This window comes from Castanea sativa, chromosome 5 (assembly GCF_040712315.1).
Source record: "Castanea sativa cultivar Marrone di Chiusa Pesio chromosome 5, ASM4071231v1".
NCBI classification, from domain to species: Eukaryota; Viridiplantae; Streptophyta; class Magnoliopsida; order Fagales; family Fagaceae; genus Castanea; species Castanea sativa.
The window spans coordinates 47,178,061-47,203,552 of record NC_134017.1 but is presented as its reverse complement, the minus strand read 5'-3'; the positions used below and the strand labels follow the sequence as shown (position 1 = coordinate 47,203,552).

General features: G+C 33.0%; 2 protein-coding genes and 1 long non-coding RNA gene across 4 annotated transcripts; 2 read left to right on the top strand and 1 right to left on the bottom strand.

Moving 5' to 3' along the window:
- Nucleotides 1-12,623: 12,623 nt before the first annotated feature.
- Nucleotides 12,624-15,770, bottom strand: LOC142634273 (uncharacterized). 2 transcript variants are annotated; one of them, XR_012844098.1, is made up of 2 exons: nt 15,045-15,770; nt 12,624-12,843 (listed from the first exon to the last, which is right to left on the bottom strand). It is a non-coding gene; the product is annotated as an uncharacterized LOC142634273 (long non-coding RNA). The 2 variants fall into 2 exon arrangements; XR_012844099.1 differs by having other exon boundaries at nt 15,024-15,706.
- Nucleotides 15,771-19,897: 4,127 nt separating this feature from the next.
- LOC142635307 (uncharacterized) lies at nt 19,898-21,585 on the top strand. The gene is made up of 2 exons (XM_075809490.1): nt 19,898-20,427; nt 20,520-21,585. Exons 1-2 carry the CDS (start codon nt 19,898-19,900, stop codon nt 21,583-21,585), a joined length of 1,596 nt encoding a protein of 531 aa, XP_075665605.1.
- Nucleotides 21,586-23,250: 1,665 nt separating this feature from the next.
- On the top strand, nt 23,251-23,934 carry LOC142635306 (uncharacterized). Its single transcript, XM_075809489.1, has one exon. It carries the CDS (start codon nt 23,251-23,253, stop codon nt 23,932-23,934), a length of 684 nt encoding a protein of 227 aa, XP_075665604.1.
- Nucleotides 23,935-25,492: the final 1,558 nt, after the last annotated feature.

The following is a 25,492-nucleotide window of genomic DNA, read 5'->3' as shown; positions in this document are numbered from 1 at the left end:
GAGGTCAGGGTTCGACCAACAGATTTGGAGCTAAGGCCTTTTTTTGATGAATATCATTTAAATAATATTTAATTAGTTTTTATATTATAATGAGTAATTACGTTTACAATACACGTATTATATTCATACATATATAATATATATTTTTTTTTAACTTTCTGTTTTTGTGGCTTCCAAATGTACGTTGATATATGCAAACTATTGGAACTAATTAAAGTACTGTACACGTTCTTTATTTAAAACGTTAGAATCGGCGAATTGAGATCTAATAACTATTTCACCATGTAATATCTTCTTAATAGTTCAGATCAAAAGTTAAAAAGTTACCTTTTAAGAGCATCCACAACCGGGCATGGGTATGCCAAATACAAGATGAATTTAGCAATAAAGGCACTACAAACCCCCACAGCTAGGGTTGTAAAAAGCAAGAATTGCAAAAAAATTTGCAATATTGCTACAGTGCAATTCTACCTTTAGAATTGCACTGTGGTAGTATTGTAAAAAGAAAAATAATATTTAATTCTACCCATGGCCGAACTTTCTCTCTCCTCTCCCTCATTATTTTTGTTCTCTTCTCTCTCTTCTTTCTCTCTTTCTCATCTGATCTCTCCTCTCTTCAAACCCAAACACCATCCTCCTCCCAACATCAACATCACACATCATAGTGGTTCATTTTTTTATGGTGAGTTGCGATCCGGCGGGTTCTGTGGTTTTTTTTTTTTTTTTTTTTTGCTGTGACCGGTGCTTAAAGGAAGAGGTGGGTATGGCTGAAGTGGGTTGCAAGTCACGGAGATCAGAGATCAAAGATCGAAGTGGGTTGAAATGGGTTGAGGGTATGGCTAAAGTGGGTCACGGAGATCGGCGTGGGTCACAGCGAGGTCAATGTTTCTAGGTTTCTGTTGTGAGGCTGGGTTTTGTTGGCGAGTCCAGTGTTGCTAGGTTTCTGTTGTGACGTTGGTTTTTCTTTTTTTTAATATGGGTTTTTGTTCCGGTGGGATTTTGGTGGGCAGTGGGCCGTGGTGGGCATGGTGGAGGCGCGGTGGTGGTGACTGGGCAGTAGAGGCACATTGATAGAGGTTGAGGGAAGGTGGAGGAAAAAATTGGAAAAAAATAAAAAATAAAAAATATATTTTATTGTGTAGATATATTATTTTAATGAGTAGAATATGAAAATAAAAGTTAAGTTGCTAGAGGTATTGTAAAATGGTATGGTATTAATGATAAAGTGGCTTTTTGAGATGGTAAAATAGAATAGGATTAGAATTCCGGTTGCGGATGCTCTAATAACAACCATTGAATCAAAAAAGCTAAAAAAGTTAAGAGTTGAAAAAAGTTAATAATTTTAAAAGGGTTGTGTTAATGGAAACTGTAAGGTGTCCGTTAACAACACATTTTTGGTAACTTTTTTAGTTTTTGACAGTTTTTTAGTTTTTGACAATTTTTTTAATCTCTTTTAGCAATCTTTTTAACAACTTTTTTCCTCTTTTTAAGTGAAACACAAAAAATAAAATCTTAACAAGCACTGTACTTGTTAACATTTCCCATTTAAAAAAAAAAAAGCGAAAAATCATGTAATAGAAATTGCACGGTGAAATAGGCTTGCAACATATCCCAATCCTAGCCAATCCTAGAATAAACTACTTATTAGTTTATGAGTATGGTGATATAAGCTCAAAAAGCTGCTAAGCCTGCCTTATATAGTTTATGCAGTCTACTTTTACAATTTCGAAGCCAAATCTTTGCAATAAAATTTACTCATTTTTTACTTTTTCTTTTACTTTTTAAAAATATTTCTTATCTAATACAATTATAGTAGCTTACTAGCTTTCCTCCTCATGATTTATATTTTTATTATAAATTGTTAGCATTTTTTTTGTTGAATATTATTAATTTGTTATTAGTATCTATCTTATAAATTTAATAATTGATATTCAATATATTTAAGAGAAATAATATGTATAAACAATATTTTTATAACAAACTTTAAAATTGTTGATGCAGCAATCACTATAAAAAATTAGCTTATTTGCGATGGTCAAAGTTTGTCACAAAAACACAAAAAGCTGTCACAAATTCGTATTACCGACGGCAAAAAGCCGTCGACGTCCGTCGGCAAAAGCCTTGTCGGTAATACTATATTGCCGACAAGGCCATCGCTAACACTTATTTTCGACAACAAAACTCCGTCGTAAGTACTTAATAAGTGCTGTCGCAAATTCAACTTCATACGAGGAAGTTGGACGACCAAATAGAGTTTGCGACGAACTAAGGCTGTCGTTAATGTATTTTTTTCGACAACTAAAATTATCATAAATACTTGCCTTGTCGTCTAAAATAGAACTTCAAACGAGGAAGTTGGTCGACCAAAGACCTTTTGCGATGAACAATGACCATCGTTAATGTATTTTTTCAACGACTAAAAACCATTGTAAATACCTAATTTTTCATCAAAAATATAACATCAATGCAACCAATTACTTTTTTTTGACGAACTTTAGCCGTTACTAAAATCCATTTTTCTCGTCACTCATACATTATTTGCAAAAAAAAAATAGCTTCGTCGAAAAAAAAATTATGATAATTTTATTTTATTTGATAATATCAAATATTTTTGTATATGGAATAATTAATATATAAATTACAAACACAAATCCATAATTGTTCAAAACTAATAAGTGCATTAAAAATGCAAATATTAAAAGGTCTACAAAATAGCACGTTGTTCAATAATACACAAAGGCTATATTATATCCTGTACAAAACTTGAAAGCATAAATATTGGAAGATCAATTATCATTTGAGTCAGTGTCGTCCTCCATCTAAGAGTCATCTTCCTCCTCATAGTCATCTTGTGTCATTATTTACATTGTGATCTCCTCCTCTAGCATTGGTCTGCAATATTTTAAATTAAACTGAATAAATATATAAGAACATTGTAGTACTCCAGTTAATGAGAGCTTAAAAGAATACATCTACCTCCAATAACCATATTAATAGTACATCTCCATCACCCTTAACAATATATCTATCACCACAACAAGTCACACAAAATCACATATGTACCAACAATAGCAATTAATTGAAAATTATAATGAGCAAATTTATCACTTATTTCGACAACCTAAATAAAATAGCAAAAAAATTTTAATGTTGATTATACTGAGTAAATATATATGTGTAGTAGTTGCTTGCGTATAATTAAAGCCCATCGATTTCAAAACATTTTTTATAATAAAAGCTATCACCTCTTTCAATTGACTGATTGTTCCCTCTAATAACTAGTTATCATATCATAAGTTTATCGAAAATATTGGAAAAAAAATGTTTAGAACTTTAGTATTTTTCATTTTTAATATAAATATAAATAAAATAATATAACTTTAGAGATTGTTAAAGTTAATAAGCCTTCTATATATATATATATATATATTTATTTATTTATTTCTGAACTACATATATTCGTTAGTCTAATATGATCTATCAATATATATTGCATATAAATAATAAGAGAATAATATAATCACCAATCCTATTATATAACTATAAGCTACTTTTGTCTTTACTTGGAACTTTACTAACAAAGAAGAGGCAAACTCAAACAGGACAAACTCTAAAAGGCTAAAACACAAATTGAACAAAGCACTATAATCAAGTGAAAAACGCTTCCCATGAATCAACAGATTGGTTGAGGCCACCAATACACACAAACATTACACTATGGGCTAGTACCAAACTATCAAGAACTTTGCCTACAATACTAGATGATATATTATGAAAGAGGTATATTTAAACCAAACCCTAAATTTAGATAAATGAAATAAACAAGCAAATACATTTACTAAACCACAATACATTAACAAAAAAAAAAAATCAAAAGATAAGGATCAAAGAAGACCAACCTTTTGGGTTTGATTGTGATTGGGAGAAAGAGAAAGAATGAACAATGGCTGGAGATAAGGACCTTTTTTCTTTTTTCTTTTTTGTTGAGAAATATGAGTGTTAATTTAGTGAGGGGCAAGGGAGGGCGGGGGATTGAAAAAAAATAGGTGGGGGCGCTTGTTTTTAGTGAAAGGGAGAGGGAGAGTGCTAGGGAACTAGGGTTTTGTCTTTTCCTTTTTATTTTATTATTATTTTTTTTTATGAAAAGATAAAAATGATATTGTGGGGTTTTCTTTTTTTATAAAAATAATAATAATAATAAGGCATGGCTGGGTTTGTTTTAAATCAATGTAACTTTATTTATTTATTTATTTTTATAACAAAACTATGTATTTCATTTATGACAACTACGCCACTTTTTTTTTTTGTCACTTTTAAATATCAATTTTTATTAATTATTATTATTAATAAAAGATAGAAACACTGTGAAATCTCACTTCTTGCAATTTTTTTTTTTTACATCAAGTTTTCTTTTTTGATAAAAAAAAGATAGATTGTTTAGTTATTCAATATCTCAATTTAAAATAGGAAAGAGAGATGAGAGACATTCTTCACATCGGCCAAAGCTTGAATGTGAATGTGACTTGTGAATGATTTAAGAAATGAAGATGTGGATGTAGTGAAGGGATTACTTATTATGTACCCACAATTTTTTAGTTTTCCAATGGGTCCTAGACCCAACTTCAATGTTGATCATATTTGACCAAATTTTGACCAATTTTGACCAAGTTTTGTAAACTTTGACTTCTCATTTTTCACAATCCGACCGTCTGATTTTTGTCATACTTTACAGATACCAATATATCACCACGTTCTTCCAATCCAACGGTTAGATTTTAGATTTAAGCCTAGAACATTATGGACATGTGTCATTGTACCAACACATGAAGAAATTTTGATTGGTCACATTCTCACAATCCAACCGTTTAATTGAGCTCAAAGTTCATCAAAACAAATATTTTATCACACTCTTTCAATCTAATGGTCAAATTTTAAATCAAATATGGCATAAGATGGAAGCGTCTTGTTGTATCCACCTATCATGAAACTTCAATCACTAAAAAAATTCAATGCTCTTTCAAGAGAGTTATATACCATATAAACATTACTAAGAATTGAGAAAATGATCTAAAAAACACAATGCAAAATCTACAAAATGACCATAAAGGATTTGTATGTGACTTTTGACTACCTTGTTTTGCTATTTTAAAAATTGAAACTAATAAAAACATGAAAATCAAGAACTCCTTAAAATACTGACTAATACCCAAAACCCACTTAAAACCTCCCCGATCAAACTAATTTGACAAAATCTAGTGGTCTTGGAACCAACTTTGAAGTTTGACCAAAGATTGAACAAGTTTAAAAGACTTTGACGAATTTTTGCAAGATTTGATTACTCTGTTCTCACAATCTAGCCGTCTGATTGTCACTGTAATTTACAAACACAAATATTTCACCACATTCTTCCAATCCAACGGTTAGATTTTGGATCATTATCTGGTTGCATGATGGACACGTATTGTTGTACCCACCTGACCATCCAAAATGGCTGACATACGCCATCAAAGCTAGGAGATGACCGAAATACTCATGAACTTCTGAAATAACCAAAACACAACCCAAAACCTACAAAATGACCAAATTGCCCCTCAAAGCTTTGAGATAATCAAAATACTTTTTACCTCTAAAATGACCAAAATAGCCCTTAAGTACGTAGAGGGTCTTGAAAGATGTTTTTGTGCAGCTTTTAAAATTAAGATTGAGGAAAATTTACCATTCAAAGAAAATAACCATTTTTTAGGGCCATATGTATGTTGGAAATCACCTTTATTGTCACTAATACTTTCTTTTCTTAAGAAAATTTTAACTATTAACGGCAACCAACATGTTTGTTGCAAATAACAAATGCAATACATAGTGATGGGAAGAAAAAAAGTTAAACACATGAAAAATAAGGGCATGAATTCCCCCCTTTGAAAAAAATTACCATTGTCGATGGCTTAGGTCCATCGCAAATCTTATTTATTGCGAGGGATCCAAGTCCATCACTAATACATTCTTTCCTATAAAATAAATTAAGTATTTACGATGGTCAACATGTTCGTCGCAAATGCAAACTCAATTTGAAAAATAAATAATAATAACTGTGATGGATGAATGTCATCACAAATGTGAAAACTAAGGGGGGAATTTTCCCTCCAAAATATTATACCATTTTTAATGGCTTTATGTCTATCACTAATATTCTCTTTTATATTTACGATGGAGGAATGTTTGTCACAAATACTAACACCATAAAAAAAAAATTTTTGGTATTTTCAACGCTTGAAAACTGTCACAAGTGTTAATAGTTCTGACAGTTTTTCTTAAGTCGTCGTAAATAATACTTTATTAGCGACGGATATTTTTATTCCGTCGCAAAAGGTAAGACGGGAACACTTTCCTCCAAAAAAAATCATATTTTCGACAAAAATAATAGGCATTTTCAACAGACTTATTTTGCCATCACAAATGTTTTAATATTTGACGAGTAATTGTCGACAAAAGAGACTTGCTGTCGAAAAAGCTAGTTTTTCCAACGGCTTTCTGTAGTCATCGAAAAAGTTTTGTCGCAAATAGCAATCTTTTTTGTAGTGAATAAGCAGTAAGTGGTGAAAAATGATGAGGAATGAAGAAAAATAAAGTACTCCAGACCGTCCATGGTCATCCACACCAACGGTCATCCATAAGAAAGAACAAAGGCGAGGCTAACGTCCATGGTCGTCCATAGACAAAAGCACGCTCGTAGTCAAATTTGGCACAACCGCATCTACACGTCCTAGGGAAGCTATCAACCTCGTCCGTAAGAGGAACAACCTCCTTTAGAAGCAAGGTACATGTAACAAAAGGACCCCTGGACGAGCCCTTGACGCTTAGGAAAATTCCTGAGTGCGTATCACCATTCCGTAACATACACATAACTTCCAGTGACCGTTATATGAAAAAAATATAACTCCTAAACGGTTGTGGAAGTTATCCTTGAACCTTCACACCTCCTCAAATCCAGGGGAGGTTACAAGCCTAATAACTGTTTCCAGGACACTATATAAACACTCATTCAAATCAGACAAAGGTACGCTTTACATTTCCTGAAAAGTTGGAACTCCAAAACTAGAAAGAGAAAACTAACTTTGCCATCGAAGGGTTCTTGGCAAGCAACTCCGGTCACCTTTGATTGTTGTTCTTTCTTTTTCAGGCTTTCAAGATAGTCACCGCACTTTTGAAATCCGAATCATCTAGTTTACTGATTTTCTTCGCATCATAAAAAAAAAAAATAGTAAGCCCAAGTATCAATTGTATTTACGATTCACATTCAACTATCAACAATTGTGAATTTGTTGTTAAAAAAGTAACAGACAAGTTTATTATATTATTTTATCTAATGACTTTCTTATTTCAAACGTACTTATATATAATTATAATTGCATAATTCTCTTTCTCTGTGGGGGGGGGGGGGGAGGGGGGCGGCTTAGGATTGCTTTTCTGTATTTTTGTTGCGAAATTTTAAGTTATAAACGTTTTATACACGTACTATATATATACCGTTATTTTTATGTTTCTGTATTTTTATGCCAAATATTTGAAACGTACTTATCTTAAAGATGCCAAATTATATCCATCTATATACTTACCTTTTTATACTCTTATCATATTTTACTAACTATACAATTTAATACCATAATTCTTTATATATATATATATAAATCCATTTCTTTTAATTTATAATATGATTTTTTTTAGAAAAATGCTAAAGGAATAACAAATTTTACTTAAAAAAAACTTTCAAACGATGCAGCAACAAATGTGATCAATGACACATTAAATAAATAATAAATAAGTATTTGAAAGAATGATGCTAAGGATATTATAAATTTTACAACATGAAACTTACAAAGATGTATCACCAATCACAAAATGTAATTAAAATGCATTTAATAGGTTGTTGAAGTCCATAAAGCATATTATTATCATATCAAATTGTAAATGCTATGAAGTAAAATTTATAATATTTATAGAATTATCTTATCTGAATTACTTCTTATGATTAGTAACGTATATTTTATAAGACATTTAAAGTTGTCTTATTTCTAAGATTACTCTATTCTTTTTAACTTCTTAAAAGTAGTGGGAAAAATGTAAAACACTACAAAAAAAAAATCCATATCTACAATTTTTTTTTTTAAATGAATCAATTTTTGTACTACAATTTGGGAGTCTTTCTCTATTAGGGGGCACTAGGTGATGGCCTAAGTGACGTAGGCCTAAGGCTAGTCTTGGGTTAGGTCTTTGGCTGATATCAACAATAAAAATGTGACTTTGCCACAACTTGTCATGTGATGAGTTATGAGTGGTAAAAGTGTAATCATGAATTTACGTGAAAATATATTTATCATTCACAACTTACCGCGTGCCGAATTCGACGTAGCAAAATTTTTACAAACTTACACGGGTATAGCTTAGTCTTACCAACTGCTCTAGTCTTTAGCGAGTGTGGTATAGATGCTGCATCTCTTATGGGCTCACAGACCTCATTCACGCGTCTATGGGATACGCATTCTTTCTCTGTTTTGGGCTTGGCCATCGTCTACCCGCAGCTGCCACGTATGACGTAATCCAATAACAAAAAAAAAATGTCAAACACAAAAAATTTGGCAAATGGTTAATCTGCCACCCCAAAACAAAAAGAAAAGGAAAAAGAAAAAGAAAAAGAGGAAGATAAACAAATTGCCTAGGCAATTACAAAAGTCTATTCTGTCAGTGCAGAAAATCTCTATATTTGGCTTGCTTTTTAGTCAAAGATTACAGAGACGATAAATAAGATGCATGTCTCACATGCTGCAACCTAGTTACTCTCCAATTCTATTGTGCCAAGTTGCATTGTAATGTGATTGCCATGTGGGTGAAGTGGGACAGACATGGCCTATTTAGCCACAAATGTTGGACATGGTGAGAGAATGAACAAACGATGCAAGTGGTGGGTTTGGCCAGTGACTTGAAGTGTACATGTTTACTTCAGCCTTATTATTCTGTTCTTCATCTTTACAGGTGTTGGATAGTATCATGTTCTCATTGTGATTTCTCTCTCTCTCTCTCTCTCGTCATGGTTCAGCGACAAATTCATTTTCTAAAGATTCCTTCACAATTTTTTCCCACCGTGTATTTTGTGGAATAAAAATTATTCATGTATTCTTCCCCATACTTTGTGGCTGTCCCTCTCCTCTAATATTTTTCTTTGAAAAAAAATTAGATATAAAAAACTACTGATCTTTTTTTTAGGACTAACCTCTTAAATATATTTAAAAAAATGTTCTACATATATTTAAATAATACATTACTTTTCACTTTTATTATTCTTATGCCATAGCTAGCATGGTAAATCAAAAAGTGTTAGAATTATGATTAAGTGATTAAATTTACCATTTTCTAATAACTTAAGTTTTTGGTACAATTAGTAATTTAACATGGTATCAGAGCAAGAGATCTTGAGTTCGATCTCTGTCTTCAGTCTTCACTCTACCACTCATTTAAAATGTTAAATTTTCACTTGTTGGACCCCTACTTATAAAGGGTAGGTTTAGGTCTACAAGTGAGGGGGAGTGTTAGAATTATGGTTAACGATTAAGTGATTAAACTCACCATTTCCTAATAGCTTAAACTTTTAAAACAATTGGTAATTTAACAAAGTGTATTCAAGATATCTATATTCCTAAGAATAAATAAGTTTATGTAAATAATTAATGCATTATTTTTTATTACTCTTATAACCATTAGTAGCATGTTAAATCAGAGCGTATTCAACATATATGTATACAAAAAAAAATTAAAGTGAATTACTTCAATTGAAACCTGCTTTATTTTCTAAAACAAATATAAAAATATATATATATATTTTTTTTTTTTGCATTTGAGAATTAAAGATTAGTAACACTATGTTATTATTCTTAGGAGAAACGGGTAATTGTGGTTTTTGTGGTTAGGAGTTAAATGTTTTTACAAAATAAGGCTTTTTTACTTTGAATTATATATGTTTAGCTATGTGAAAGTACATTTATAATTTGAATCATTTAAAATTGATCAAATTATATTTTATATAATAAAAATCGAGCCTAGAACCCGTAGTTGTGTAAAATGTATATCCTATTTAATTGTCAATTTGTTGCACCAAATTCCTGCAATTGTTTAGATAAAAACAACAATTTAATTATTTTTTCAACTAAATTAAAATTTATTCTTGTTATTGTTAGGACATATGTGGAACATGTTATGAACATATGTCATATAGAATTGGCTAATCCTTTAACAAAATGTATTTTACTTGTAATTGGGTAGATCTAGGATACGTTTAATACTTCAAAGAACAAAAGTTCATGTCTAGTATTAAAGCAATAAAGATTGGATCAAGAAACAAGTGAAGAAAAATTGTTCATTAAAGCTAGACAAATTCCCAACAGTTGTCAACTAATAATATCTATCAAGGATTAATAAATCTCGACAGATAACTCGACAAATATATCTATCAAAATTCTCGATAAATAGCTCGACAGCTGTATCTATCGAGAATTACGAAATTCAGATTTTCAAATTTGATTTTCGGCTCATGCTGACATGTATGTATAGGGTTTCTTTTCTCACAACCCTAGACATATATAAGACTTATTTTAAAGGCCGTCACAGTGTGTATGCACATACAGAACATATACAAAAGGTGACCGATGCCTTATTTTCTCTGAAAGAAGTTACTGCGTCTTTTGCGCCTTAGGGTTTTGTAACCAAGTACTTTTTGATCTTCATTGTTAATGAAGTGAAGAACTTTGCAGCCAACATCTTCTTCAAGTTGGTGAAGTTAATCACATACTGGGATCTATGCAAAAGGGTGGCGTTCATATATTAAAGAGTTCAAAGATTCTGAAACGGTAAAAGGATTCTGTTGTAAGTTCATTTACGGGAATTGCAGAGTCTAAAGGCAAAAGTTTTTGTACTAGATTTGAAATTTTTCTCTACTATAGTGAATTGTTTTTTGAGAAGGTTTCCCCCCAGGTTTTTTACTGTGAAATTAGTTTGTTTCGTTAGTTTTCCTGGATCATCATATCTTGTCTTATTTAATTTTTCGTTGTACATGATATTGATGTTTGTTTGTTTTAACAAGTTTTATACATAATCAATCTAATTAACAACTTGGATTTAAACTTGTTAATTCTATCAACTGGGGTCTAAATTTTCCAACAATTATGTATATATTTTTACCTTAAAAAATAGTATTGACTTTTTTTAAAAGGTTTTTAATTTACAGGTCTTTTGTTCTTAACAACATCTTTTTTTCTTTTTCTTTTTTCATTTGGCTACCTTTTAATATCAAATTCAAAGTAATTAGCTGTTTGAGCAACCAATTTTGTAGCTCACCTTTCAGAAATTCATCCAAATGCTCCAAAGAAGTGGTATATCATACGGAAAAATCCTAGTAAGCGGTATAGAAAGTCTAAGATTCGAATAATATTCTATTCCTAATATTGTGGAACACTACCTTGGTTTTAGGAATAAAATCCCTCCATCGACTGGAGTTAAAGGATAGCTTTAAAATTTCTACAGTATTATTCATTGCAAACACATAGTGGCCCTGCTATAACATCATATATAAGCATTATATAGAGCGGAGCTGCTCATATTTTTGTGAAGGCCTATTCGTTAGTTTCAAACCTAGATACCAGTGAATTCTTCATCTCATGAGATATACATTTGGTTAGGATTTTTTTTTTTTTTTTTCTGATAATGTTTCACGCAAAGAGTCATCTGTACAAGTTTTCTACTTTCCATGATTTAGGCTTTGAAATTGAGATTTTCATATATCAATGGAAGACTTATGACAAAATTAACAATCTTGGATTGATCTTCTGGGAAGGTTTATAAATTAGTATATATATAATGCTTATTAATTTGGTTAGTTTATAATGATGTGGTGATTGCTTGATGCTTATAGCATAATACCTTATGCAAATTCCTTTTATATTGCACTACAAGAAAAAGGGCTATTGTGGCAAGCCAAAAGCGCTACTAAAGGTACATTTGAACTTTAGCAGCGGGTGCTATTGTGGCAGTTCATCCCGTCACTGTTGCAGTGCCGTAATAGATCTATTGCGGCGGTAACAAAAAGCACCGTTGTAAATACACCTTTTAGTGGCGGTTTATTATGGCGGACAAAAAACCGCCGCCATATGAGGTTATAATTTGGGTCAATTGACCTTTAGCGGTGGGCGATAAGCGCCACTATAGGGTTTCATGTAAAATAGAACACAAGCACCTTTTAGCGGCGGAGATGACCGCCGCTATATGTGTGAAGCTTTAGCAGCAGGCTATAAACAATGCTATAGGGCTTCATTTAAAATATAATTTTAGACCTTTAGTGGCGCTTTTTGCCTCCCGCTATAGGTTAACTTGTTTTTTTTTTCTTGGGTTTTAAAACCACAGACCTATTGGAAAGAACCTGTAATAATTCTAGCTCTACTGAGACATTACCACAAATGTAACTAATTAACAATACCACAAATGTCTCCAAACTAACATTATACAAACATAGAAATATATTATCAAATACATAACATTGTCTATAGCCATCATAATAAGATTAACAAAAAAAATGTGGTCCTTTGAATAAAACAACCGCTTAAATTAAGCTAATACCATAATCAAATTTCCAAAGTGTTTAAAAATATCCTTCAACACTTGCAAATAATGTCATTGTTCAAATGTAGTTCTTTGTACACAGAAATTCCTTGAACACCAACATAAAACTTATAAGCTGCTTGGTTGATGGGATGCAACTGATGATTTTTGAAGAGCTGGAGATTGTTGGACCGGAGGAACGTCCTACATACAAACCAAGATTACTCAATAAGTGCATATAAATGGATCGAATAGAATGACAAGAAAATCTTAGAGATTTAGGAATTTTCATCTTGCTCATTCAATAAGTGCATACAAACCAAGATTATTCAACAAGTGCATATAAATATTGCTCATCAAGCCTGTTGGGACTTTTCCATGATTTTGTTTGGGCTTGATATGGTTCTATGTATTTAATTGGGCTTCTACATTTAATTTTATCAGCTATTTCTCCACTGCAACACCATTAGCATGTAGTATGACATAGGCTCTTCATGTCCCAAAAAAGTGTCTTGGTTCTAAAGACATAATTATTAATGAAAAGTAAAAAGTTCAAGTCTTCATATAATGCCATTCATCCTATATTAGAGATTAGATAACTTTTTATGAGAATCTTGTTTGCTTCTTTAAAAACTGTGAGAATAGTTAGAGAAAATGGCAAAGTAGAAGATACAATGGATATGTGCTACCCTAGGCAAACCAAATACTAAAAAGAATAACTTGGAAACTCAAGGTGTTAAAACACCTCCTAACCCAAAAAAATCTAATCCAATCACTGCTCCTAGAAGCCACAAGCTCTCTAGAGTCTTGGCTTATTTGCATAATATCTCAATTGAGAATGGTAGAAGGATTTTAAAGGACAAGTAAATATCCCAAACTTTTTCCAAATTATAAGTTCCTAAAACTTATTCCTAAATAAAATTTCCAAATTTGTTTTCCTAACTAAGCTCAGCTCCAAGTAAAAATAAGTTGTGAACAACTCAGGTTAGGTGATGAAATGAACCTAGAAGCACAACAATGACCAAAATGCAACAAAATATAGCAAAACAAACCCATAAAGCTACATAGTATATTAACATAAGCCATATGTGTAGACCTGAACTTTGAGACAAACAGTTACACAACTTTTAAAGCAGAAGCTTGTAAAAATAGCAAATTAGTAGTACTAGAGCTTGTATTGTATCTATTTAAAAAAAAAATTTAAAAGTTTGAATTGCTTAAATTAGATTTTCATAAATAGGATGACTGAATTTAACAAAAACCAATTTCCTAGAAAACAGTTACAAGTTGTTAAAAAACTCCAAAACTCATTTTTAATTTCTCATGCAAAATGATCACCAAACAATTCAAATTCTGTCATATTGAGATCAGAAACTTAGTCCCAACAAAAGGCATGAACAACCCAATATATAAATTCATTGAAGAGTGAACAAACCCAGTATATATAAATAGGGTTGGGCTGCCACTCCTATGTCCTAACTCTGATGTTGTTGCTATTCTTTTTTAGTTGAATGAATTCCCTTGTAACCAAAAAATAAAAATAAAAAAAGATAGAAAGAGAGAGGTTTTGGTCTACATAATAAATATTTATCACCAGGCTATGTCCATCAAAATTAATCTACATGAAGACTAATTTTCCAAAAGCAATAAGTCTAAATTTCAAAAAAATACAACCGAACACCACCTTAACAGTAAAACATAACTTAGTGTCCATCACAAAATTTTAGCCAATATGTAACTATATGTAGACATGTTATGTGAAATACTTAAAAAATTATCTCCATAAACTAGCTACTATCTCTAGCCATTAGACATGCAATTTGTTCTAAGTCTATACGATGAAAGAGATATCTACATGAAAAATTACACTTGCACTTGCAAGATACACTAAGGCCTCCTTGCTCATTTGAAAGGGGCGTTGAGTTAGTCATCCAATGTGGTGGTTCATTAGGTGGAGAAAACAGTGTAGTGTAGCATGTAATGGATGTGGTTATATGTTAATAAGTAGATGTGGTTATATGTTAAGTAGTGTAGTCTTTACAACAATAAAAAAATAAAAAATAAAAATTAGTGTAGCATGTAATGGAACCTAATTGTCAAATGTTTAGGGAAACTAATTTATGTAGTAACATACCTTATACCAATCATCATCACAATATAAAACGCTTACAAGTATTGAAAAAAAATTGAAATAATCAAACAACAGTAACTCAATAATATTCATTCACAATTTCTAAACATAAGAAACACTCCCAATATCAAATTATATCACCTTATAACACCATGCAAGCCACTCGCTTGCTCCAACTCAAAAACCCACTACAATACCAATTATCAACATTATACTATAGAATTTTACAAGAAATTAATAAGAAATTACTTACTATGCTCAAGCCAGCACATACCTCTACCAAAGAAAAGAAATCCAAAGTGAACACAAACAAATAATGCTTAACCTGCAAACAGAAGAAAAGAAAATTCTACAAGTTAGAAAGCAACTGTGATCACTATGTCCTTAAAAGCTCTAGATTCATTATAGTCATTTCTCAATAATATGGGAGGTACACTCATTAATTATTACAATAATAAAGATCAAATTACATTTCTCAACAATACAAGAGGTATATTATTACAATAATAAAGATCTAATTAAATAACTAAGGAAATGAAAAATTATACACAAAAAACAAAAAAAATAGCCCTTTTTGGCATTTTCACAAACATGTATATGCATACTCTTTAGTCCTGAACTAGAGTAACAACACTACCCAATTAACCTCCACAAGGTGATTACAAATGATTGAGTGTTGTACCAACCTGACTAAGGTCTTAAAAACATAGCTTCTTTACCATTTTATAGACACTATAATTAGACCGACATCTGAAGTCAAATCTTGAAAAATTATTAAACATGATATACTAATTGAATGTGCTAACAAAACTCTATCATCACATACAGTTATGGACTCTGCCAATTCAAGGTTGAATAATTTAGAGAGTGCATACCTCCTCAGTGCTGCATAAACTTCAAAAAGTCCAATGATACATGCACCAATCGTTTCACACCTCAAAAGAATTCACCTCAACAAGACCACACTATGATACAAAACCAATAGGTATAAAAAAAGTTCCTTTCTTTTTTCTTTCTCGTTTCAAAAAATTAGGCATACAACATACATATCTATATGTTAACCAAAATGTCAAATAAAATGAATGAAATCCTCCAAATTTCAAGTTGGGGATATGAGATACAATACAACCAATTTGATGCAAAGTCAGGGAAATTCTCTACGGAGTTCCATTCTAGGCAATTGGTTGCACTAGCTAGCATGTAATGTAATTTAATTAGGCTTATGATATTACATAGGATGTGATCCTATAAGCCTTAGTTGACTTATAAACCAGACCAACCATAAGCATGCTCACAATTACCAAACAAGAAGCTTATAAATTTACACACAATTATCTAGAATTGGGGATGTTAATGTTTCTATCAATCCAATCAAAGAAAAAATGACAAAAGCTTAAACAATATAACAGCAGCAATAGTTAAGAAGATTAATAAAAATGGATCATCTTGCTTTATAATTTTGTGTCATGTAACTAAGTAGTAATTGCCAAAGAAGATTAATAACCTGGATGAGAGGAAAATCATGAAAACAATATATTATAGAAATACTGTCTAGTAGCACATACCACATAAATGGATAGTAGAACATAAAGTTAAGAAGAAACTTACAATGTCAAATATATTAAATAAGAAGACAAAAAACGCATGTATTGTATAGTAAACCCAAGGCTCTAAACCAAAAGTTTTAGGTTTCAGTATCTCCTTCACATGCTCCCAGGAAGGTGATCCAAGGAAACTGCCATGAATAGCTGGTTAGTAGTAAATTCTCTGTCCAAAACATGGTTAACGAAAAAAAGTGTCCATGAACCAACTATATTACCAGATACCATTATTTAGTGCTTTGAATCAAGATCATCCCCGAGTTTCATGTCCAAAGCATTGGAGACAACCTAAGAATATTTACCATCCTTGAAATCCTTCTTCCTGTATAGAAACCAATCGAGTATCTTGAACTGAGAATATTCCATCAAGCAAGTGCATCAAATCCCTTTCCATTCCATTTATTGCTTTATGAATCATATATTTCATTCTATTCCATTCTTTTAAAAACTTCTAAATAGAGTGTAAGAAATAAATAAGTGTTCTTTTCACTTTTAGGAGGATTTTTTTAGGAGGGATGAAATGGAATAAGTATTCCCTCATAGCAATTTCTTAATTAATCATATATTCTTATTAAAATTTTAAATAAATAAATGAATCAATGTAATATTTTTTTCAAAAAATAAAAAATTCATTTAAATCCAATTCATTCCATTTCATTCATTTCTCTCTCTCTCCTAAACAGACAACTATAATTCCTAGGTAACTCTACAATAAATTTCCTAAAATCCTATTCTTCCATTTTAAATATGAGTAATTTATATTTTCTTATATCAATAACTTAAATAAATCTCAAAACGAAATTGAGACATAATTGAATATTAATAAACTTATAATTTGCTTTTAAGAAAGCATAGTATGGATATTCTTATCACATATTATCCATATTCCAAAGTTTGGATGTATGGATAACTATTTGCTATTCAACAAATGTATCTTTAAAAATCCACTTGAGATAGCATGAATCCTTAATATAAAACCTAAAGAAATGCATCCTCGCTCTTTTCTTTTTCTTTTCTCTTCTCTCTTTTTAGTTTCAGTTTTATTTCTTTACGGTTTTGAAAATACACAAAATAAAATTACCTCCAAACTAAATCCAAATTCTTATATATATTATACCTAAAGAATAGTTCGCTACATATATTGGCAAAGAAATATTTTGAATAAAAATCCCATTAATAACAAATCCTCTTAAATCTAATATATATATATATATATATATATATATATATATATGGTTTTCTTCTTCTTAGAACATATATCTTTACATGTTAGATTTTTAAATTTCAATTTGATAATGATTGAATGGCATTGCTTGGGTTCTACTATGTTCCAAGGATTGCATTGTTCACCCATGAAAGTGTTATATAATCTATATAACCTATGTGAGTTAAGAGTATTGAGATGACCTTTCCTTAGTACAAGAGGACTAGGAAGGATGCATCATAATATATTTTTTTAGAACAAATTTTTATTCCAGAATAGAAGGACTTATTATTCTCTATTATATCTATTCTATGGCACAAAAATACAAACACATGTTTATGTTTAAGTACATGTTTAAGTTAATAATGTTTGCTAAAATAATTAAGAAATAGTTAAATGCAAGTTGATTTTTATAGTTTGATTTACATGTTACTATTAAAGATTAAATCTTTTGTATATTATTCGAACATCATTTGTTATAATATTTGTTTGAATTTCTAAAATTGGCAGCCAATAATTTCTTCTTCTTTTTTTTAGGTTCTTTTTTTTCATTTTTCGAATAAAGGCTAAGGTCTCTAATGCATGTGTAGAGCATTCGGTGAAAAAATAAATTTAAAAAAAAAATTATATTTTTTTCTACTTCCAAATCAATCAATTATACATGTGTTGTTGCCTACGACAAAAATAGTTACAACCGGAGGTATATGAACTTATAGTTACAATTTATTCCTTCTTTTTCCCTCAAAGCATATGATATCTTAAACTCAAATGGGAGTGTATTTAATGTCACAATGTAGTATTCATCCAATATGAATTTTTGACAAGTTTTACGCCTTATTAATCTGGTATAGACTATATATTAGTTTTTTTTTTATATCTCGCTTGTGATTAATTTATATTACTCTTCTTGAACGACAATCAATTAAACTTTAACATTGATGTCATTGCAAAAACTTTCAATCCATTGTGGAGATCTCGTAACGGTTTTAAGATCCAAAACCTCGGTGATCACATTATACTCTTTACTTTTGATAACAAATCTGATGTGGATCGTGTCCTTGCAAGTGAACCATGGAGTTTCGATAAACACCTGGTTGTCTTGCAAAGGTATGAGCATGACACATCCATTGAAGAACTTTCTTTTAACCGAGCTTGCTTTTGGGTCCAATTGCATGGTATTCCATTCCGCTACAGAACAGCAGAAGCTGCAGTGAAGATCAGTTCCGTCATAGGAGAAGTGGCCCAACCAATTGTTCCAAAAGACATAGATGGGGGAAAATTTCTACGCCTCAGGATCTCCATTGATCTATCTCTCCCATTGTGCCGAGGGCGCCTTATTTCTTTGGACAATGGAAAACAAACTTGGATAAGCTTCAAATATGAACGACTCCCAAACCTATGTTACTGGTGTGGGCGTCTTACACACGATGACAAGGACTGTGAGACGTGGATTAATAGTGAGGGCACTCTTCGCCCTGAGGAACGTCAATTTGGCCCAACTCTACGTGCCCCTGCCTTTGTGCCGTCAAGGAACACTAGTGTGACTATGCCAGGGTTCTACACAGCAAGAAAGAAGACTGAAGCAACCAATCCTTCTTCAACCATGGATCACAATGCTCAAACCACCTCTACCAAGCACGGCAGAGATCAGATGCCTCCCGATGGTCAGAGCGATTTAGGCAAGGATGTTCAAACAACTCAGGGAAGTCATGAAACGGTTTGCAACAGTAAAAATCCAATTAATGAATATGGTGAAGCGTTACCTGAAGTGCTGCCAGGGGTTAAATGTGCTGTCAATAGGGTTTTAAACTCTGAAGCCGCATATAATAAGGGTTTTAATTCAGGAGCCGTTATTGATAACCACCATGAAGACTTTGAGACAAAAGTAAATTGTATTGATGTTGAGGCGTCAAAAGTGGAGAACGAAAAGGATGAGCTGGAAAAGAACCTTAGCACAACACGTGTCTCACTTATCTCAAACATCACCAGGTTTAGTGAATCACATGTCACACAAGAGTCAGGTAGGGTTGAAGGCCCTCACACTCAATATCGCAAACTCCCTTCGTGGACCCGTAGACCTCGTCCTGATACCTCAAGCCACGGCCAAAAGTCCAAACACATCTCAGGCAACAAAAGAGAAGCAACACCAGCGTACAGAGAGGATGAACCAGTTCTTAAGCGTCAGCAGTACTTTCAAGTTGAAACAGAGGAACTATTCGAAGTGGTGGAGGCTGGTAGGCAGCCCCGCCAACCATGATGAACTGCCTCAGTTGGAACTGTCGTGGATTGGGCCAACCACGAGCAGTTCTAGAACTCACAGAGATGGTCAAAAAATATTCTCTGTCCATCATTTTCCTTATGGAAACCAGATCAAAGGAAGGCTTCTTAAAAAACCTATGTTTGAAACTACAGACAGACAATGTTTTTATTGTTCCACGACCAAACATAGGAGGTGGTTTAGCTCTCTACTGGAGGAATAGCATTGATCTTAACGTAGTGGATTCCTCACCAACTTACATTGACGCTGTGGTTAACCCAGGAGTGGATGACGCCTGGCGGTTCACAGGTTTCTACGAAAATCCGGTAACAGCCAATCGGGAACACTCTTGGGCGCTACTCAAGCATTTATGTCTAAAGATGGACTTACCATGGATGTGCATAGGAGATTTCAATGAAATTGTTAAAGCAGAAGAAAAAATGGGAGGTGCCCTTAGGCGGGAAAGACAAATGAGGGAATTCCAGGAAGCGTTGGATTTCTGTGGCTTTCAAGACTTGGGTTTTGTGGGTTCACTGTTCACTTGGTGCAATAACCAACCTGATGAGGGGGTGATCTGGATTCGGCTAGATAGGGGGTGGCTACACCATCGTGGTCCCAATTATTCCCAACGGTCCGAGTACATCACATAGCTGGTTCCTTATCAGATCATTGCCCATTATGGCTAAGTTCAGATGATGAGAACAAGCGTTTCTACAAGCGGAATAGACCATTTCGTTTTGAAGCTGCATGGTTAAAGGATGAGGGTTGTGAAGGGGTAATTAAACATGCATGGCAGAAACATTGTCCAGGAAAGCATATGGAAAGGGTAATGTCCAAGATTGAGACATGTTGTACAAGTCTGCAGCACTGGAGCAGATTGTCCTTCGGCAACATAAGACAACTGCTGGAAAAAAAGAAGAAGCAGTTGGTTCAAGCAGAAGCTTTGTCAATGAGAGGGGGCAGCCATGATCAGGTTCGGATTCTAAAGGGGGAAGTATACGATCTTATGGTTAAGGAAGATGCTATGTGGCACCAAAGGGCAAGGGTTGAGTGGCTGAAAAATGGTGACATGAACACTACCTATTTCCACAGCAGAGCAACTCAACGAAATAAAAGAAACTTTATTTCAAAGTTGGTCTTGGAGGATAACTCGGTTGCTGAGGATGAAAAAATGATTGGAGAAGCCATGGTGAACTATTTCAGAAATCTTTTCACTTCAACATCCCCATCAGATTTTGAGCCGATTCTCCAAGGTATTGAATCAAAGATAACCCCTGGTATGAATGCAGACTTGATCCGAGATTTCACGGATTTGGAGGTTGAGCAAGCCTTGAAACAAATGAAACCATTGTCAGCACCTGGACCCGATGGTATGTCTCATATTTTTTATAAATCTTGTTGGAATTTAATAAGCCAAGATGTAATTGCTGCTGCCCTTTCTGTCCTTAATTCGGGTACAATGCCAGACAACTTAAACCTCACTTACATAGCCCTCATTCCGAAGACCAAATCACCAGAACAAGCAAAAGATTTTAGACCTATAAGCCTTTGTAATGTCCTATACAAAATCATCTCCAAGACCATTGCCAACCGCCTAAAAAAACTCCTACCCAAAGTGGTTTCTGAATCACAAAGTGCCTTCATGTCCAATAGATTAATATCTGATAATATCCATGTTGCCTTTGAAACACTCCACCACATTAAAAATAAGCGGAAAGGAAAATCAGGTTTATGGCTCTTAAACTTGACATGAGCAAAGCATATGACCAAGTAGAATAGATCTTTTTAGAAAAACTTATGGAAAAATTGGGTTTTGATAGCAAGTGGATTTCTCTCATAAGCTCATGTATGCGATCAGTTTCATTCTCGGTTTTGATTAATGGTGAACCCCATGGTCACTTTACCCCCAATAGAGGACTCTGCCAAGGGGACCCCTTATCCCCTTATTTATTTCTCTTATATGCAGAAGGCTTACACTCCCTTATCCAGCAAGCTAAATGTTCCGGTTCACTTCAGGGTGTGTCTCTTTGTAAGGCAGGCCCAAAGGTGTCTCACCTCTTTTTTGTCGATGATAGCTTGCTATTTTGTAGAGCTAACCAGCAAGATAGCAATACCATTCTGGAGATACTACATCAATATGAGAGAGCATTGGGCCAACAAATAAATAGAGAAAAAACTATTTTTTAGCACCGACACAAATCAAGCCATGCAAGAGCACATCAAATCCAAGATAGGAGTATCAGTCACCCATCACATCGAGTCATACCTTGGCTTACCATCTTTTGTTGGAAGAGGGAAAAAAAAAGAGCTTCTGTTACTTAAGAGAACGGATTTGGCACAAGATTCAAGGATGGAAGGAAAAATTGCTATCACAAGGGGGTAAGGAAGTTTTGATAAAGGCGGTTCTCCATGCCATGCCAACCTACACCATGGAATGTCTTTTGCTGCCCAAGTCTTTGTTCAAGGATATTGAGTCTCTAATTCACAGATTCTGGTGGGGGTGCAAGGGAGAAACAAGGAAAATTCATTGGCTTGGGTGGGACAAACTTTGCCTTCCAAAATGCCAAGGAGGATTGGGATTCAAAGATGTGGAGAATTTTAATCTAGCATTGTTGGGAAAACAGTTATGGAAGCTCCTTCACAACACTGATTCACTCTTTTAGAAGGTGTTTAAGCCAAGATTCTTCCCTAACTGCTCGGTCATGGATGAGGAAGTGAAGCTAAATGGGTCCTATGCTTGGCAAAGTATCATGAAAGCTAGGCGGGTTGTGAGTTTGGGTGCTAGGTGGAGAATTGGCAATGGAAGAAAGGTTTTCATTTGGAAGGATAAATGGCTCCCAAATCAACATTCAAGCTGCATCATATCTCCACACAAAAAACTTTCCATGCAACACTCGGGTTTGTGCTCTCATTGATGAAAACAACTCATGTTGGCTGGAAGATCGGGTTCAAGATGATTTCCTCCCTCATGAAGCAACTTCCATCCTTAGTCTGCCTCTAAGCCACCTCTGTACTGAAGATAAACTGATTTGGGCTCCCACAAAAAATGGCATTTACTCAACAAAATCAGCATATCAGTTCCTCAATGACACGGTAAAGTCAGCTACAACAGGTCCTTCAAATAGGAATGCTCACAAAAATTTCTGGCAGAAGGTATGGTCACTGAATGTTCCAAGCAAGATTCAGCACTTCATTTGGAGGGCTTGTAACGATTCCCTTCCAACCAAACAGAATTTAAGCAAGCAAATCCCAATTCCAAATGCTATTTGTGAGTGGTGTGGCGGTGAGATTGAAGATTCAGTGCATGCGCTATGGGGTTGCCAAATGCTAGCTAAAGGAATTATGGTGGGAAGTGGAGCCGTGTAGGATGTTCTTGTCTGAAAGATTTGTAAATTTTAGGGACTTATTTGAGGGAGTAATGCTACTAAAAATCCACAACCTTGCTGAAAAAGTGGCTTTCATTGCGTGGAGCATTTGGTTTAACCGCAATGCATCGAGAGTGGGCAGGCCAACGTTGCCAACAACACAGATCCATCGGGACGCTTTGGAGCGACTCCAAGATTTCCAAGTTGCCATCGATCTGCCATTTCACATACCTGCAGAATCACACCCGGCTTATTGGCTTCCACCACTGCCTCAGCAGTTCAAAGAAAATTGTGATGGAGCTTTGTTCCATGACATAAACTATGCTAGCCTAGGAGTGGTTATCCGAAACCATGAAGGCTTGGTTATGGCAGCTTTAGCTGAACAGGTCCCTCTGCCTCCATCAGTTGAGGATGTGGAAGCAATGGCGTGGACACTTGCTAGTGAGCTTGGACTGCAAGGTGTAGTGTTTGAGGGTGATTGCGAGGTGGTTTTCAAGCACCTCACTACTGCCGAGTCAAGCTGGGCTTCTTTTGGTCACATAACTGATAAGGTTCGCGCTCTAGCTTCGAATATGCGAGCTGCCTCTTTTTCCCATATAAAACGTAGTGGTAATGTTGTAGCTGATAAGCTTGCCCGATTAGCTAAGTTCTCGTCTGATCCGCAGATTTGGATTGAAGACATACATTGTAATGCAAAAAATCTTGTAATAATTGACAGAAGTTTTCTATCCATCTAATATAAAGCACCGACTGGTTTCTCCAAAAAAAAAAAAAAAATTAAACTTTAACATTTACAAGCAACCAATGCCTACCATAATTAAGTTCGAGAACCTGGAACAATATATGTAATGTTTGATGTTATGAAGGCTGAAACGCCAAGCCATCGTAATACCTACATATTGCTGATCCTCCAGTTTTCACTAGGGTCACCTTGCTCCAATTTTATTTAAATCTATAATTTATTGTGTTAGGAATTTTTTTAATTGTTCTTTATTAGCAGTTTATGCAGTCTCTTTCATTCTTTTCTTGTAATATACTCATATTACTTGAACTTCACACATTCTTAACATGATTCAAAGCCAACCTCGTCATAAAAGATCTCAAATATTTTCTCTTTTATGTGCAATATCATAGGACAAAATAATGCTAATGTGAAATAAATGTCAAACAAAATTCAAGTTATTTCATAAATTTTAATGAAAATTTATGTTTAGTTTCTTCTTACTTTTTTTATTTACATGTTAATTAAAATTTAAAAATATTTTATATCTCAATTGTGGGTTTTATCATAAAAGGTGTAAATATTTTCTCTTTTATGTATATATAAAAGTAATTTGCATATATGAGATGACCATAAAAAAAAAACCATTTAATTTCTTTTATATATTTAAAATACAAGTTTATGTTTACGTACATGTTTACGTTATAAGAAAAAGTTTATTAAATTCATTAAGATTAAAAAACGCTTAAGTAAATGTTGATACTTTTATAGTTTGATTTTGTTTTGTAATATTTTAAGTTCTATATAATATAAGTTGATCATTTATTATAATATTTGACAAATTTTCTAAAAATGATAGCCAATTATTTTTAAATTTTATTGAATAGTTTTTATAATAAAGAGACATATTCATTGAGAATTAAATATAAAAATTTCTAACACATGTGTAGAATATAATATTGTATATAAAGAAAATGAGATTTCAAAATATTTTTCTTAAAGTAAATAATCATGTACATAAACATACACTTCTTTTTCCGGCACATGAAAAAAATGAAAAGTAAATTCTTTATGTTCATCCCATCTATAAATATTTTTGGTACTATGAAAATTGATACTTAGATATATTTTTGGTTCTATAATACATATCCTTTTCATTATAGCACCAATATTTTTCTGGAAGAGGAACGCTATGTCCATAAAAAGTTCACAACAAATAATAAGTGTCAAGTTGTTATTAACTAATATTGGTAAGCAAAAAAATAATTTCAGTAGTAAATTTTAATTGAAGTCAGTAACAACTTGTCACATAGAATTTGCTGAGAAAGTGTTATGAAAATGTTATAAATGTGACACTTCTCTTTTTGAAATGGTTCCAATTCTATTCATTGATTCACTAATTTCATTCCATTCACCGTTGTTATCTTCTCCATCCTTATTGGTACCATACTTCAAGTGCAATATATTAAAATTTTCAATGAAATTGAAATACTTGGTTATATTGACAACTTTTATTATTTTCAATTTTCTTTTGCGTGAAAATGAAAATTGAATATAATTCAATTATATGTTTT